Below are 17,240 nucleotides of genomic sequence, written 5' to 3'. Positions count from 1 at the left end.
TTGTGTCCAATTTTGGTGTGCAGAATTCAAGAAGGATGTTGAAAAATTAGAGAGGGCTCAGAGAAGAGCCATGAGAATGATAAAAGGATTGGAAAACCTGCATTAATAGTGAAAGATCTAAGATGTTCCATCTGTGTAGGTTATCAAAGAGAAGGTTAAGAAGTGATTTAATCACAGTCCATAAGTATCTACAGGAAGAGTAGCAATTTGATAATAAGGAGGTCTTAAGTCCAGCTTGTGATCCAGTGACTGGAAGTTGAAGTTAGACAAATTCAGACTAGAAATAAGGTGCCAATTTTTAATAGTGAGGGTAATTAACCATTTGAGCAATTTACCTAGGGTTTTGATTGTCTCATAAAGTGTGTGTCAGCTGAATATTCTGCTTTTTATTTTTCAGAAACCAGCAAACATTCTGGTAATGGGAGAAGGTCCTGAAAGAGGAAGAGTCAAAATAGGTAACTCTTTCAATAACATATTCATTAGATATACAATGAATAATGAACTTTCTATGCAACGTGGTAGTTTAAAATAACAGAACATTCTAAAATTCACTGTATTCTTGAGAAGAAGATTTTGTACATAACTCCTAATTAAACTGAATATTGGCCAAAAAGTATATTTGAAGTTAAGAATTTAGCAAGGATTTGACATTTATATAGATAATGAGGACATGTATACTTACACTAGATAGGATAAAAGTATAGATGAGGGCATAAACCAAATACTAACTATCAACAGTTAGGTAGAAATTTTCCTTGTGGCTATGTTTATCAATAATTGCCCAACACAGACTTCTTGCAACTTCTACCTACCATTCAGGTACCGGTGACTTTTAGAGACAGGTTACTGGACTAGAAAAGTAACTGGATAATTGATCTGATATGGTATGGCAATTCTTATGTTCTTAAGTACTGGTTTTAACAATTGTTCACATTTTTGTTAATGCAATTACTGGAAATCCATTTTTGGTAAAAGAAAAAAAGTTCAATATTTAAGAATTGTGGAGCAATAGTGGAATTATTGTAACCAAGAATTAATATGGTATTTAACAATGCTACATTTCCTCAGACAATGTTAACATATAAAATTTAAAGAGATGGTGCACTTTTCTTTTGAAGATTTCCCTATACAACAAAAAACTATTAGGCATCAAAGCGGAAACACAAAATCACTGTGGAAGCTATTCATCACATATCTAATTATACTATACAGGTACTAGGCCAGGGGTCGGCAACCTTTCAGAAGTGGTGTGCCGAGTCTTCATTTATTCGCTCTAATTTAAGGTTTCACGTGCCAGTAATACATTTTAATTTTTTAGAAGGTCTCTTTCTATTAGTCTATAATATATAACTAAACTATTGTTCTATGTAAAGTAAATAAGGATTTTTAAATGTTTAAGAAGCTTCATTTAAAATTAAATTAAAATGCAGAGCCCCCCGGACCGGTGGCCAGGATCCAGGCAGTGAGAGTGCCACTGAAAATCAGCTCGTGTGCCGCCTTCGGCACGCGTGCCATAGGTTGCCTACCCCTGTACTAGGCAATAATAAAGAGGATATCAAATTTGTTTTTAATATAGCAAATGTATGCTATTTTTAGGTATTGGGTGGGAATGTTCAAATCAGTTAGGATAAAATAGTAACCCACCTGAACTTTTTCCCATTCCTTGACTCAACCTGAACTTTTTTGAAAATGTTTGACTAAGTTTTGTGTTTATATGCTTCTACAGTTCTTTGTATTGGTCACTCCTAGAAAGAGGAGAGCTGAACTGTTGTGAGAGAACCCTTTTATTTGAGATTTTGCATGCAAAATTGCTTTAAAAACAGTTCAGGTGAGGTTTGGATATGCATCCATGCTTTTGAGTGTTTATCCAGACTTGACTGTCTGCTTCTGCCAATGTTCCTCCTCATTACTATAAAGCCAGTCCTATATAAAAATACATTTCTATCTCTATATTATCTTAGCACTTTTGATTTATACAACTTGATAACATTTGAAATTTACTGCCATTAGAGTGTGTATTAAAAGGCATTCATTGGTGGATTCAGCAGAGAGGCCAGGATTTAGTGCTTGATCCTGCAAATATCTTAGGGCTTGTCTATACAATATGTTCCTGTGCAGCAAGCCAGGGTGCGAATCTACAGCACACTAGCTTGCTGTGCAGTTATGTCCTATGTGGACATTGCTACAGCACACTGGAAGTTCTGTAGTATGCTTTGGCTTACTTTGATTTAAAAGTAGTAGTAGCCAAAGAGCATTCTGAGACTTTTAGCGCACTGCGGCAATGTCCATATGGGACATTGCTGCGCAGCAAGTCAGGGTGTAAATCTACAGCACACTAGCTTGCTGTGCAGTAATGGTAGTTGAGGGAACTCTGCTAATGTGCAGACTGAACTACTTTCTTACTCCTAGAGGTGATCCTTCCAAGTCAGGGTTCGGGTACATTAGAAGGATAGTACAGGCAAACTTGCACTGCCATTGTTTTACTCTCATTTTGTGGATACATTGGCATCAGTCACCAGGGCTACCCTGGCACTCCTGGCTCTGCAGTAGCGAGCAATTGCCTTGGGGACATCTCATGGAAGCTGGGCTCCACAGGTAGGGGCTGGCTTCAGGGGGTGTCGCTGGCTGGCGTTGGGCTCCTTCGGGGGAAGAGACAGGAGCGTGTCAAGGCGCAGTTTGGAGCTGTGCCACTCGTCCTGTTTGGGGAGTGTCTGGCCATGCAGAGGCAGCCCAGCTTGGGGAGCAGGGTAGAGAAGGCTCCCGGGGAGCTAGCCAGCGCCCTGGCGCCCACAGCACAGAGAGCCAGGGGCCCAAGCAGGGCAGGCGGCTCCCACCAGCTTCTGATCTGCCGGCTTCTGGTAGGATGCAAGCCCCATAGTTTGAAAACCTCTGTGCTAAATGGATGGCTGAAATCTGGGGGGGCACATGGCCCCCGCATGCCTGCCCTGCCCCTGCAGCTTTGCACCCTGGGTGGCTGCCCTGCTCGCCCAGCCCTGATTACAGCCATGATATAATTGTTTTACAGTACTACAGATCCACGGTGAAGCCACCTTTTAAATGTTACATAACGGTATCACTTAATGAAGTCAATGGAGTTGGGCCCAATATAATTTGAAGTAATTCAGTCAGATATCTAATAACCATGATTTATAATGTTCAATGATATTAGGTCACATCGTATTCTAATAAACATTTTGCTTATCATGCTTATAAATATTGATTGTCATTGTGTGACTTATGTATAGTCAAACAAATGTTTTAATATTTATTTTTCAGCTGACATGGGTTTTGCAAGATTGTTCAATTCACCTCTGAAACCTTTAGCAGATTTGGATCCAGTTGTGGTGACATTCTGGTATAGAGCTCCAGAACTGTTACTTGGTGCCAGACATTACACAAAAGCAATTGGTAAGTTACTGTATAGGGAAATGAAGTTGTTTACAGTTTCAGGATAACTGTATGTGTATTCCTTCTGTGGCCCATTCCAGAAGTGCTCAGTCAGGTCTCCCACTGTCACCTATCTCTGGGTGGCGACTATTGTCCCACTCCCCTCTGAGCAGGATTAAAGACTGCACAATCCCCTTTTACACACTGTGATATCCCAGCAAGCCAGTCTGCCTAACAGCCAGCGCCTGTGCTTAGCTTAGGACAATAACAGTGTTTTTGCCAGTGACATTGGTAAGCACATTTATTCGCAGGGCAAAAGCATTACAGAAAAAACAGTAAATTAACATACACACTTACTAAATATACCAGAAATAACCTATTTTCCACATGGGGAGTCTAATAGGCCAATGTTCCTTCCAAGCCTTCAGCAAGGGGTGGGGCCTTTGATTGGACAGAAGGGTCTGTCCATTTGCTGAATCAAAAGGAAGACCACAAGTTAGTTTCAACTCATCCTTTTATACCAAAAGCCCCTCTCTTTGTCTCTGGAAAACACAGAGGGTGGAACTTTTCTGGAGGAGTTTACAATCCCAGGGATAATCAGCCCCCACTGGTTTTAGCTCCTGGAGGAGCTGTAATAACCTCCTCCCCCCCTCAGGGAGTAGAACACAGTCATACATAAACATTCATAAATTTTGTACATTGGTCCCTAAAGATAGTACATGGAGTTGCAATATCTGGCAGTTTACCTTAAGCTTCCTAAACAAGTAAGTAAACTGGAAGGCATAATAAAGTGCTGCAGAGTATGTTGAACAAAGAAGCTTTGTTTCAGACAGAGGAATTCTTTGAGTGGCCTCTGTACATTCCCACTCATGGGTGTGCAGGTGGTGAAACTTCAATAGGGGAACATTTCATAGCAGAGCCTGTTGGAGCATGCTTGTGCCCTCTGCTGTCCCTTTCCTCATGGTTCCTGAACATTCTGAGGGCCAGATTATAAAAGGGATGTGGTGCTCCAGCTGCCTCAGTGCCTTCCCACTGCAGCAGCAGTCAGACCAGGAGCCTCTCTAGGCTGCTCTGTCCCAGAGTCAACCTCTTTGAAGACTCAGTACATTAGATTTCTAAATTAGTTAGGATTAGTGTTATAAATTTAGCTTATTTTCCTTATAAAATTATTTCCATTATTAGTTTTTATTACTTGCCACACCGTGGTGTGGGCTTATGGATCGTATGGTGAATTTGAAGGGGAAGAAGCCAGTATTTAAGTCGTGTACCTCTTTTCCCTGCTTTGGACGACCATATGAGATGTCTGGGGGAAGGACATATTCTTTCAGTGTGTGCAGACTACAGTGCTTTCACCAAAAGAGCTGGCAAGAAGCTTCAGAACCATCTCCAAGCTTTACTACTTCAGCAGACAATCACAGCCAAACCCTCTGGTTTCTTAAACCCTGGTTTTGTGAGTACTGAGAGGCCTGGAACAGTACCTTAGCCCTCGGGGAATAAAAAGTCCAAGATGCTTACAAAGGTACTGTCTTCCACTTCTGGAGTGAAAGCAAAATCTTAGGTATTGAAGGATCCTAAGCCATTGGATCATAAGCCTAGAAATAGCAGAACCCTACAGGTGTCAGTCTGTGTTAGCATAGCCAGTTCTAATAGGAATGCCCCTTTGAATCCAATGTCTCCACTTCTGGATAAGAGTGTGGCATGAGATACAGTTCCTGTTAGCAGAGCCAAGCACTGTTCTCAGTCTTTCTTGGTTCCCTCAAGATCAGTTCCAAAAATACCTTGTGAACTGAGGCCAGAGGTTAGTTAGTTTTGGAGAGCTTTTGAAGGTTTGAGGTTCCTCGTGCCATCCCTCCCACCCCTAGCATGCCTAGGGTGCTTAGCATACTCAAGGACCCGGGCTTCAAGAACTGCATGGTCTTCCTCTGGGACTCCCTGGTCAGTGACAGCTACAACACTTGTTTGTATTGCTTCAGGGAAGCTCATATCTCACCCAGCTGTAACATCTGTCAGACTTTCTCTCACTGAACTAGTCAATCCCATGAGTTCAGACTCTGAACGTTCCTGGTGATTGCTCAATGAGACCAGAGTCTGACTCTAGCCCATCAGACTCACTGTGCATTGGGCAAATGCAACAGAAAGTGCCCTTTCAAGCACAGTTATCTCCAGCTCTGGGACCACTGCAAGCAGAGTTAAGGACTCTAGAAGAAAATAGGGGAGACCTGAAGAGGGTAAGAGTAAACACTCTCACAAGGACAATGTGAAAAATCCCTTTCTAAGTTCTCTTCTAGGAAAAGGATTTCTTCCACAATTCACTCTGTTGAGTGAGATTCTGCACCGCAGTGCAGGTTTGTCAGAAGCTTAAAGAGAACACGATACTTGTTCCTTGGCATTGTCAGCCAAGAGTGCTCTGGACCAATGTCCACTAAAACAGTGGAATAAGGACCATGCTCTTCAGGGACCCCTCTCACAAGAGGCTGCTCAGGTGGTAGTACAGATAGGGACCATACACCTGGAAGTACTCTAGTTACTATACAAGACAAGTAGCCATTCTTTACATCTCAACAACATGTGCAAATAAAAGGTATCAGAGCAAACACTACACAGATGCTCCTCAGTTCATGTAGCTACAGACCATACCTTTACCCCAGTAGGTACTATGACTGGGAATCTGATGAAGATTATTGGCAGTCTTGGCAGAATCTTGAGCCAGATGGGTTTATTGGTCCTCACCTACATATTTTGGGGATGTTGAACATACTTGTCTTACAGGGATCCATCCCTCCTGGAAGTCAGCAGAAGCCTTATACATTGGATCCTTTGCTCCCAAATCCATCTCTGTCACTGGAGTACAGAGAGCATTCCCCAGTGGTTGTCCCATATGTTGTCAGAGGAAACAATGATGGGCCCCACTGAATACCAGGATGCGGATCTGGAACCTGATAAGTTGTCTTCTGCTTTAGGAGTCCTTTCACCATCTTTCCCATAGCCTTGCCCTCAGAATATTCAGTAACGGGGGGAGGAGCAGGTGCCAAGAACATTCCAGATGACACTGTTGTGAAATGTTCCACAGTCAGAGTTGCAACACTGGCACATTCCATTGGTGTTAACATGTAGAGTCCGTCTGAAAGAACTCTAGGTACATGTGAATAAACTTCATTTCTATCTGCAGAGAAATATAAGCAACATCATAAAATATATTCAAAGCTAGTAGTTCCAAAAATGCTGCTTTTCACCAGTTGAAATATGTAAGTAACGATGTTAATATATTGTGTAAAAATGGATAATGTAAAGAACTTAATTTGGGAGAACAGCAAAACGTAACTTGTCTTACAGCTTTATCTGCAAGCTTAAGGATGGAGTTTGAATGACTGCTGGCTGAGCTTCTTACTAAAATCTAGTATTTCTTTAACAATTGATGTTATCAAGAAGATGTAACAAACCAGAACTCATGGTCTGTTCACTTATTTGTGATATGAACAAAACTGAAGTATAGAATGAGTTATAAGTATAGAAAGGGCTATTAGAGTCTCCTCTTAGTTTACTGGTTTCAGCATCGTAGCCATGTTAGTCTGTATCAGCAAAAAGAATGAGGTAAATATAGCGGTCAGTAGGTTTTCAGTATAGGATGGTGTGGGGATGTATCATCCCTACACCAACCTAATGGAAAGTTCCATGAGGAGGTAAGGGTCACGATGGGACACTTGCCAGGTAAACAAATCATGGCCTTATGTAAGGCCCCCTGGTGGTCTAGGATTATATAAGATGATCATGGCCTTATGTAAGGCCCCCTGGTGGTCTAGGATTATATAAGATGATCATGGCCTTATGTAAGGCCCCCTGGTGGTCTAGGATTATATAAGATGAGGTAAACAAGGTAATAAATCATGGCCTTATGTAAGAAGCGGTTGAACCAATCGGTGTGGGGCTATACATGTGATAAACACATGATTCTCCTTCTTGTCCAATCCGTAGATGTGTGATTATAGCCTAATTATGTTATGCAATGTTGAGAAAAACTATAAAAGAAAGCTTGCAATAAACAGAATTCGGATTCAGCCTGCAACCACAGTGGTCGTGTGCTTTATCCGCTCCGCCTGGGACGCCACAAATGGTGACCCCGACATGATTCGGCTTGGACATCAAGGCAGCCAGGACTTTGCCCAGAGTGAGCTAGCAGAGATCATACTAGACACAGCCGCCAGTGGAGCAGGGATCAATGTTCTCAGACAGTAGACCCAACAGGTGTTGTCTCAGAAGCTGAGCAAAGAGAAAGCAGATCCAACCAGAAAAAGGATCTAAGTGGTCAGACTCTATGTCATCTCTCATGAAGAAACTGGAACAATTGAATTTAGATATTGAAGAGGCTCTCAGTGCTGGCTCTTCTCCTTCCAGCACTCCTTCTACCAAAAAGCGCAAACAGCCATGCCCTGTTAAGGTGGAGACAGGCCTTCTTCACAAAGATCATCAGAGAAAGGGAATCTGTGGGAATAAGAGGGCAGGCTACCAAGATTTAGATGGTTTGCCTAGCTCAGTGTCAACTGGAGCACGACCAAAAACTGAACATGGTTTGAGAAAATGCGGAGGTGGCAGCCGCGGCAGGAGGTACCGGAGGATACCGGCTCCTGGTCGTCCGAGAGAGACGTTCGTGAGCTCACAGCCGACTGAAGCGTTCGGTGAGAAAAGGCGGAGGTGGCAGCCGCGGCAGGAGGTACCGGAGGATACCGGCTCCTGGTCGTCCGAGAGAGACGTTCGTGAGCTCACAGCCGACTGAAGCGTTCGGTGAGAAAAGGCGGAGGTGGCAGCCGCGGCAGGAGGTACCGGAGGATACCGGCTCCTGGTCGTCCGAGAGAGACGTTCGTGAGCTCACAGCCGACTGAAGCGTTCGGTGAGAAAAGGCGGAGGTGGCAGCCGCGGCAGGAGGTACCGGAGAATACCGGCTCCTGGTCGTCCGAGAGAGACGTTCGTGAGCTCACAGGTGAGCGGCTGCATTTAATAAAATGGGCTCTGCTTTGTCTGCAGAGGAGGAGATGGTGCATGATTTTTTATTACGCATCGCTAAAAAGCGGGGAGAGAAGCTTCCCTCTGACGCGTTGTCCCGTTTGTTGAAATGGGGGCAGAAACGCGGGAATGTACAAACAGGGCCTTCAGCTACAGGACATGCTGAATCAGTTGTCCCATTTGGCCGGTGAGAGCCATCCCCCGCAGTCCCACACATTGCGAGCCCTGAACCAGCCCGGCTTTCCTGTCACCAATGATGTTTGTACCCCAAAGTTTCGGGCGGAGTTCCCGGGGCAGGGTGAGCAGTTGCGAAATAGGTTGGAAAAAATGGCGGAGCCAGGCTTATCTATCTTTGAAAGAACATATAGGAAAAAACCACCGGATAAGATCACTCCGGCAGATGATATTGCTACCCGAACACCATGCCGCCACGCAGAAGCCGAACAACGGCCCCACAACACCGGACCTGCACTTGTTGTTTGTCACAGCCTAAACACCTAATAATGCTGTACTTCTGTTTGTTCGAACTCCTTATTATAGGAGCAGGGGTCTTTGTATGTCCAAACTCTGTACCTTTTGTTAACCCACGACAAAATGTTTGGGTCACCTGGGCGAACCAGACTGGCCAAGAAGCCCTTTTTGCTTGTCCATGGCCACCCCATCGGATCCCTTTAGAACATGTCTTATTGGCTATCCTTATTTACACCCCAATGGTTTTCGTGGGTATTTACGTAATATTACGTTTCCTTATTTAAGGAAAAGGGGGGAGGTGTGGGGATGTATCATCCCTACACCAACCTAATGGAAAGTTCCATGAGGAGGTAAGGGTCACGATGGGACACTTGCCAGGTAAACAAATCATGGCCTTATGTAAGGCCCCCTGGTGGTCTAGGATTATATAAGATGATCATGGCCTTATGTAAGGCCCCCTGGTGGTCTAGGATTATATAAGATGATCATGGCCTTATGTAAGGCCCCCTGGTGGTCTAGGATTATATAAGATGATCATGGCCTTATGTAAGGCCCCCTGGTGGTCTAGGATTATATAAGATGAGGTAAACAAGGTAATAAATCATGGCCTTATGTAAGAAGCGGTTGAACCAATCGGTGTGGGGCTATACATGTGATAAACACATGATTCTCCTTCTTGTCCAATCCGTAGATGTGTGATTATAGCCTAATTATGTTATGCAATGTTGAGAAAAACTATAAAAGAAAGCTTGCAATAAACAGAATTCGGATTCAGCCTGCAACCACAGTGGTCGTGTGCTTTATCTGCTCCGCATGGAACCCCACAGGATGGTGTTTGTGACCATCGCTTATTAGCACTGTAGTGTCCAGGAAGTGGATCTCTTGTGTGGACTGGTCCAGGCTGAGGTTGATGGTGGGATGGAAATTGTTGAAATCATGGTGGAATTCCTCAAGGCTTCTTTTCCATGGGTCCAGATGATGAAGATGTCATCAATGTAGCGCAAGTAGAGTAGGAGCGTTAGGGGATAAGAGCTGAGGAAGCGTTATTCTAAGTCAGCCATAAAAATGTTGGTATATTGTGGGGCCATGCAGGTACTCATAGCAGTGCCGCTGACTTGAAGGTATGCATTGTCCCCAAATGTGAAATAGTTGTGGGTGACACCTTCTTGTCAACTGTTTGAAATGGGCCATCCTGATTATCACTACAAAAGTTTTTTTTCTCCTACTGATAATAGCCCTCCTTAATTGATTAGTCTCATTGGAGTTGGTATGGCAACCTCCATTTTTTCATGTTCTCTGTATCTATATATCTTCCTACTGTATTTTCCACTACATGCATCTGATGAAGTGGGTTTTAGCCCATGAAAGCTTATGCCCAAATAAATTTGTTAGTCTCTAAGGTGCCACAAGTACTCCTCGTTCTTCTTAGTTTACTATTCTTCACCCCATCTTGCTTCCTACAGAAAGCAGCCTGTGCTAATTTAAATATTTGGCTCAGAGTGAGATTGGATTTTCTAGGCACCTGTAATTTATGCAGTAATTATCATTATCCTTTGCTTATATCATTAACAGACAAGGTATTAGGTTTAGAAATTGCCATTACCGTCAGTACAAAGATCTCAGTTAGTCAATTGAATCACCTTTGTTACTAATAATGTCCTATATTATAAAAGTATATAAAAAGACAGATTTATGCTGATAGTGAATTCCTTCTCTGAGAAGAAATGAGATTGGATTTAGCAAGAAATATAATTTTAGATTATCAGTGATCGTGAGATTTCTTAATTTCCTGTGTCCTTGAATGTGTTTGGGAAAACAGCCATGTGGCCTCTGTTAGCATTTGTCAGAATTGAGTTCATCCTGAAGGAGGAGTATAATAATGTGATATGTAGAATACTGTATCACATATAAACATTGGGCAAGGTCCAACCCTTTTGCACCACTGCAGCTATGTAATGTGGCCATAATGCTGGCTTAAATAGCCATCTGAGGATTCTCCTATCCTGGGGGAATCCCCAGTTGGCTTAGAGCTGGCATACCTAGTGCTAGACACAACCTGTGAAGCAAGGAGTGTGATTGTGGGAAAGGCGCATGGCTGTGTTTCTGGTGTGCATCAGCAATCCCCAGCTGCCACAACAGCCCCATGGGGACCATTGTATCTACCTGTAACTTAGAGTAGTCCTGAGGCTATCTTGATTGCATAGTGGGAAATTATCTTGATTCTATTCTTTCTGTTTTGTAACCATGTATACCATGCTCATCACCATAATGTCTGAGTACCCTCCAGTAGTGCATTAAGCAATGTGTCTATGCATATCTGACATGCTTTTTCCCTCTTATCCTTTCCCCAGAGTGAGATGTGCAATGGAGTGTCTTGTTTTGATAGGGCCTGGGTGTTTTGTTTGTTTAATTTTTAATATAAAAATTTCAGGTGTTTATGTAAGAGAATGCAAGTCAAAGAAATGCACCTTGCATGTGGAATATGAAGTGGTAACTAGCCACGATGGTCAGGAATGCAACCCCATGCTCTGCATGTCCCTAGCCTCTGACTGCCAGAAGCTGGGAATGAACGACAGGAGATGGGTCACTCAGTGTATTCCCTTTGAAGCACCTGGCATTGGTCACTGTTGGAAGAGAGGATAGTGGGCTAGCTGGAACATTGGTCTGACCCAGTATGGCTGTTCTTATAAGGTTTGCAATGATCATTAGTTCCTGAGGGAATTCATTCCACAGTCTCAAGCCATCCCTAGAGGAAGTTCTGTTTCCCTCACAGACGTGCTTTACTCTTTTTGTTGAGAGTTCCGCGGTGCCAGAGGAGCACAGTTGTCGACCAGGGTATTTGCCATGGAGCTTAAGACAGGGATTTGAATGAAGAGAGGGTGGTGCCTTGTACAAATGGATAGAAAGTGTATTCCAAGCTTATGGGGTAGCAAGATAGAAAGCATGGAGATGAGGTTAGGAGAAAGGAACAAAGGCAGTGGGGAGGCCAGATTTGTTGGCCTAGTGAAGAGGTTAAAGGGGGACAAGGAATTAGAACAGAGATATATGTGGGTGTGGAATTATGCAGAGTTTGAAGGCAAGGAGGAGAAGCTTATAACATGACAATTGTAATGTGTATGCTCCTTGTGAGTCCAAACTTGTATTTTGCCTCTAGCATTGTGAGCAATTACCAAGCAATCTTAATGGGCTAATTATACCAGGAACAGTTGCCATTTCAACTGCAGACCACACATTAGAGAGACATTCCTTTGGTGAAGGAGGAAGCTCTTAAGCTACATCTTGAAATTTCTTTCTGAGGAACATAATTTTAACAGCCCTCAAGAAGTGGAATATATATAGTAATATAGTAATAGCTCAGGGGTCGGCAACCTTTCAGAAGTGGTGTGCCGAGTCTTCATTTATTCACTCTAATTTAAGGTTTTGCGTGCCAGTAATACATTTTAACATTTTTAGAAGGTCTCTTTCTATAAGTCTATAATATATAACTAAACTATTGTAAAGTAAATAAGGGTTTTAAAATGTTTAAGAAGCTTCATTTAAAATTAAATTAAAATGCAGAGCCTCCTGGACTGGTGGCCAGGACCCGGGTAGTGTGGGTGCCACTGAAAATCAGCTCGCGTGCTGCAGGTTGCCTACCCCTGTAATAGCTCTTGAATTAGATAAGGCACTCATTGAACAGAACTTGTTCATTCGGGAGGAGAAATTGCCTCAATGGTTTTGAAATTGAATTTCATGAAATTGTGATAAATAACATAGGCATAGGTTCTCATTTTCCACAGTATGTATATTTTTCCTCTCTTGTCCATATATTGTTCCATTTAATTATTAATTGCAAATGATCTGGCTTTTAGCTATAATCTTAGGTTAGCTTTAGAGACTTCTAATCCTTGCTGTGAATATTGACTATTCTGTCATTGTGAGAAGCTTATTTCAAATTTATTATGGATGCATATAAAAGTTATTCTAAATCTACCTTTTACAACCTCAGAAATGTTGCCCCAATCAGATATTGTACAAATCAGACCTCTGCTTTAGTTTTCATTCTCTTCCATCCTCTCACCTTGATTACTACATTTCCTCATTCATGGTCTCCAGGTCCCAACTCTTCAAACTTCATTTTGTCCAAAATAAGAGAGCTTGTCTCTATATACTTATCCAGAAACAAGAAGCTCTTACTCTCAGTGCAAGTCTATACTACCACTTAAGTCAATCTAATTAACATTACTCGGGGTATGCAACAGCTTAGCAGAAGATAACAGTTTTTGCTGATGACGTAGCTCTTCTGTATAACCACTCAACCAACATGCCAGCAAAGACCAAAAGGCTGTCCAACATCACAAAATATAGGTTTAATATTGGCTCCCAACTTAAGCTTTACATTAGAAGGCAAAGGAGTATGGGAGGTGGGTCAACTCACATTCTTTGGCAGTAAAATTCAAGTCAATGGCAATATCCAGAAGGAAATAATGTCATGAATTAGCAAGGTGGCAGCTGCATTTACCAGCAAGATTTGGTCATTGAAAAATCTACAATTTAAAGACCAAACTATGAATTTTCAACTCAGATATTTCCACCTTAACATGTGAATGTGAAATCTGGAAATCCACCAAAGGTATAGGCAGACACGCCTTTGAAAGCAAATGCCCCAGGAAGTTACCAGGTATCAAATGGAATGTATTTATAACAAAAGCTGAGATTTATCAGAATTCAACATCATCTTATTCTGAGAGTTATCCAGAGAAGACGATGGAAATATCTGGGTCATGTGTTAAGAATGAATCTAGAGCCTCTGCCTTTGAAGGCATGCCATTGAGCTGCTGGTGGAACATATAAAAGGGGCTGACCAAAAGAATCCCTCCACTGAACAGTGCTTAAAAAGGAAAAATGTGTATGGGACTTCTGAACAAGGATGCAATGAGTGGCCCTGGAGAGACAGGGATAGCGGAGCCTTCTTCATGCCCTAAGTGCAGTTGGTGCAGGAACAATTCAGATAGTATTTAACAATAATAGTTTAACTGTTTTTCTTTACTGTAGGTTTTTGGTTATAACGCATTCGTTCTTTTCTGAAATGCACAAAGTAGATTAAATGTTGCTCTCTTTATCTAGTTGCAGTAGGCAATGGATGATTTATTGCTGAGTACCTTGGGTTACTTCCCTCTTACTTGACAGTGACTTCCTTCAAAAATATTGTGTGTACACAGTATAGTATATTCTAGGATTGTTTTGGAAAGGAAAAACTAATTCCATCACTGCAGTCACCTGAAAACCAAAATACTGCGCAAAGTTTTTTGGCAGACACACAACAGGTGTTAGTTTTTCCTGCAAGGTTATTTATATAAAACATTTCAAGGGTGCTTGAGGAATTGGTATTTTGTGAAACCTAAACTGCTGCCAGCTAGAATTGACAAATTACCATGAGTTAAAAGCCATGTAGCAGTCTTGCTTACATTAAGTGTTCCCTGAATTGGAGGACTAGTTATATCTGTGTCTAGTTACTGTATCTCTGTCTAGTCTGCACTCTAAATTAGCTGTTAAGATTAAATAGAATATTCCCCAGAATTAATGTCCAAAAATAAACTGGTAAAGGCTCTAGCTGATACAGACTGAGTAGTCTGATCAGAAAGGTGTTTCATTTTTATAAACTAAGTTTTAGTTTCTAAAATTGAAAGGAAACGCTAATGCATCTTTAAAAGTTTTGGAGTGCATTTAGTGGTTTTGAAAGTGAGATTAATAGCAATGACTTGAGCCAGACACGGGCCAAATCTATATGTACTGAAGCCAGGGGAGGTATTCTACTGCGGGTTAGGAAGGAAGATCTAATGGATAAGGGTCCTGGACTGGAACTCGAGGTGTCGGTTTAATTACTGGCTTAGCCACAAATGTCATTTGTAGTTTACAGCAAGTCACTTAATCTACCTTGTGATTCAGTTCCTCATCTGTAAAGTGAGAATAATATTCACAGCAGTGTTGTGAAGATAAAGTCCATTAATTGTGGGATACAGATATAGAACAGTGTTGAGGGACATAAGTAGCTACATAGATTAGATTTCTCCTGGGGTGAATTTAGCCCTGCATTTGAGGAAGCTAACCAAGCTTCCCATACAGCCCTCCAAATGCACCTCATTCCTGACATAAAAATCTTTGGATTTTCAGTCTTAAGCAGAGACTGTCAATCATCTCAATTTGTCATATTTTGTGGTAGTCAGCTGATACTGGTAAATGAGGAGCTGCAGTGAGACTGTCCATTTACCAATATCAGCTGACCACCATAAAATATGACACAAATCGACACTGAACATTTCATATATTCTAACCCAGGATTGGAAAAGCAAGTTCATTAGCCCCAGTGCTGTCTACATTACCAATACCTTCCACTGCCACTTCAGCTTCTTCTTGGGCTGATTTTCCCCCCACAAAGTGTAATGACTGTTGAATCCAAGTTCTTTGATTTTATATTTCATGTTCAATTATACAGAGATACACTATTACAGGATAATTAGCGTGGCTAACAATATTTTGGATGGTTCAAGAAGGGAATCCAGTGATGTGAAGCCATAATATTATGAAAAATTGCTCCTTCAATGAGCGATAAAGACAATGTTCCCTGGGCAATGTAGTCTTTCTCCGTTCTGTTCACATAGGTCCATCAGTTCCACACACTTTCTCCCCAACTTCTTCCCCTTCACCCCCAAAAAACTCCACCTCACTATTTTCCTTTCAAAACATGTTACCATTTCATATTCTCCCCCAATCCTAAATCATTGGAGTGGCTCCTGACTCACTGGGGCTCCCCTGTTTTTTCTGCTTGGTAGCTGTTCCTCACAACACCAGCTGTGATTGTCCTACAGCCTCTGGCTCTGGAGTAGCTGGTTAAGTGGGAGTATTCTCCCTCTGGTGCTGGGCAGACACTTAGGAAATGGTTCCTTTTAAGTTGGGCAGGTTTTCCCTAGATGGGGTAGAGGAGTGGATTTCCTTAGGCTGCTGGGCAGGAGAGCGGGGCTCCAGGCTCCCTCCCAACACCAACTCTTCGGACTATGGCTGTTGGCTGCACAGGCTGCAGCAGGAGGGTTCTCTGCCAATTGAAGTCACTAAGACACAGGATTTGGGGACTTCATCAGCAGAGTCAAGGAAAGGGTAGGGACGGTTTTGTGGCCTGCAGCATGCAGGGGGTCAGACCAGATGATCATAATGGTCCCTTCTGACCTTAAAGTCTATGAGTCTCTCAGTTAGAACAGCAGCCATTTAGTCCCATCTTTTCCTCCCCTGAGCCTGTCATGCACTGCTGTAGCAGCTGGTTAGGGAGTGGTGCTGTGGGGACTATGCAGTTCATTCCCCATGCTTGTCTACAAGGACTATGTGGGGACATAAGGGAGTTTCCCTTGCAGCTGCTGCCACAGTCACAGCAATAATTGAGTGCACTTAGAGAGTTGAAGATGTTAACAAGCAGAACCAGACTTAGCATTTTGCAGAGGGTTACGAACAATTTTTTGGTCACTGCCTCTTTATCCCTCACCTCTCCTATCTCCTCCACACCACTATGCAGGGCTAGCCTAAGGATTTATGTAATTCTTTGGGATATGCCCAAACATAACTTACTTATTTTACATACAAATTATAGTGGGATTGAATCTTTAGGTCTCCTCAGCCTCCTGATGCAGAAATGGGTCCCAGCTGCAAATTTTTATTAGTCTCAGAAATCTGTTATCACTTATGTTTTCAAGGCTCCCTTCACAAGGAATTGGGCTAAAAACTTACTTTTAAATAAAAAGATTCTCTTTTAGAAAGCCAAAAGTTTGCATCAATTAACAAAGGGTTCCTGCAAGCCTCTCCTCCAGCTCATCAGTGCAGTAATAAAAGTGTCTGTTGAAAAGGTTCAACTACGGGCTGCTGTCCATAGAGTGCTACTAAAGTTTGTTACCAAGTTGTAGTCTAGATATCAGCACTTGATCGAAGATAATTCTTTGACTTGTGCCAACCTTTACAGCCATCTAAGGGTACAAAACCCTGATGCTGAGATATTTTAGTTTTCATCAATTTGAACTTCAAATGTAATTATTACAGCAATATCAGATATCTCTCAACGCTGCACTGCGCTCCAGATGACTACCTCATTCTCAAAATATGGATGGGATTGCTTCACAGACTGCCTTCCTGGCATTAGTGCTTTCACAGCCTGGCCAATTTAGTTACATATAAGGATACAAGAGTTACTCTGTGTCCTATATATATATATATAATACAATGAATTAATGTAAGATTCAACCACAAAGACACTAATATATTGTAAAGCAAAGCACTATGCTTAGAAAGAAGATAAAGCCCTGCTCTCGGTGTCTGTCTTGTCTGAGAGGTAAGATATTGCTTAATCCTTCCTTCCCCATGAA

General features: G+C 42.2%; 1 protein-coding gene across 12 annotated transcripts in view; it reads left to right on the top strand.

The window, feature by feature from the left end:
• The window catches only part of CDK19 (cyclin dependent kinase 19), a 227,426-nt gene that overhangs the window by 178,307 nt on the left and 31,879 nt on the right, over window positions 1-17,240 (top strand). For all 12 annotated transcript variants that reach the window (XM_042857691.2, XM_065590247.1, XM_065590242.1 and 9 more), the window contains 2 exons: window positions 398-455; window positions 3,277-3,408. In XM_042857691.2, the coding sequence (XP_042713625.1) occupies window positions 398-455; window positions 3,277-3,408 (190 nt within the window). The remainder of the gene's footprint in view (window positions 1-397; window positions 456-3,276; window positions 3,409-17,240) is intronic.

Source organism: Chrysemys picta, chromosome 3, assembly GCF_011386835.1.
Source record: "Chrysemys picta bellii isolate R12L10 chromosome 3, ASM1138683v2, whole genome shotgun sequence".
In the NCBI taxonomy this organism is placed as follows: domain Eukaryota; kingdom Metazoa; phylum Chordata; order Testudines; family Emydidae; genus Chrysemys; species Chrysemys picta.
Note: the sequence above shows the minus strand (reverse complement) of the source record. Positions and strands in the feature narration are given on the sequence as shown.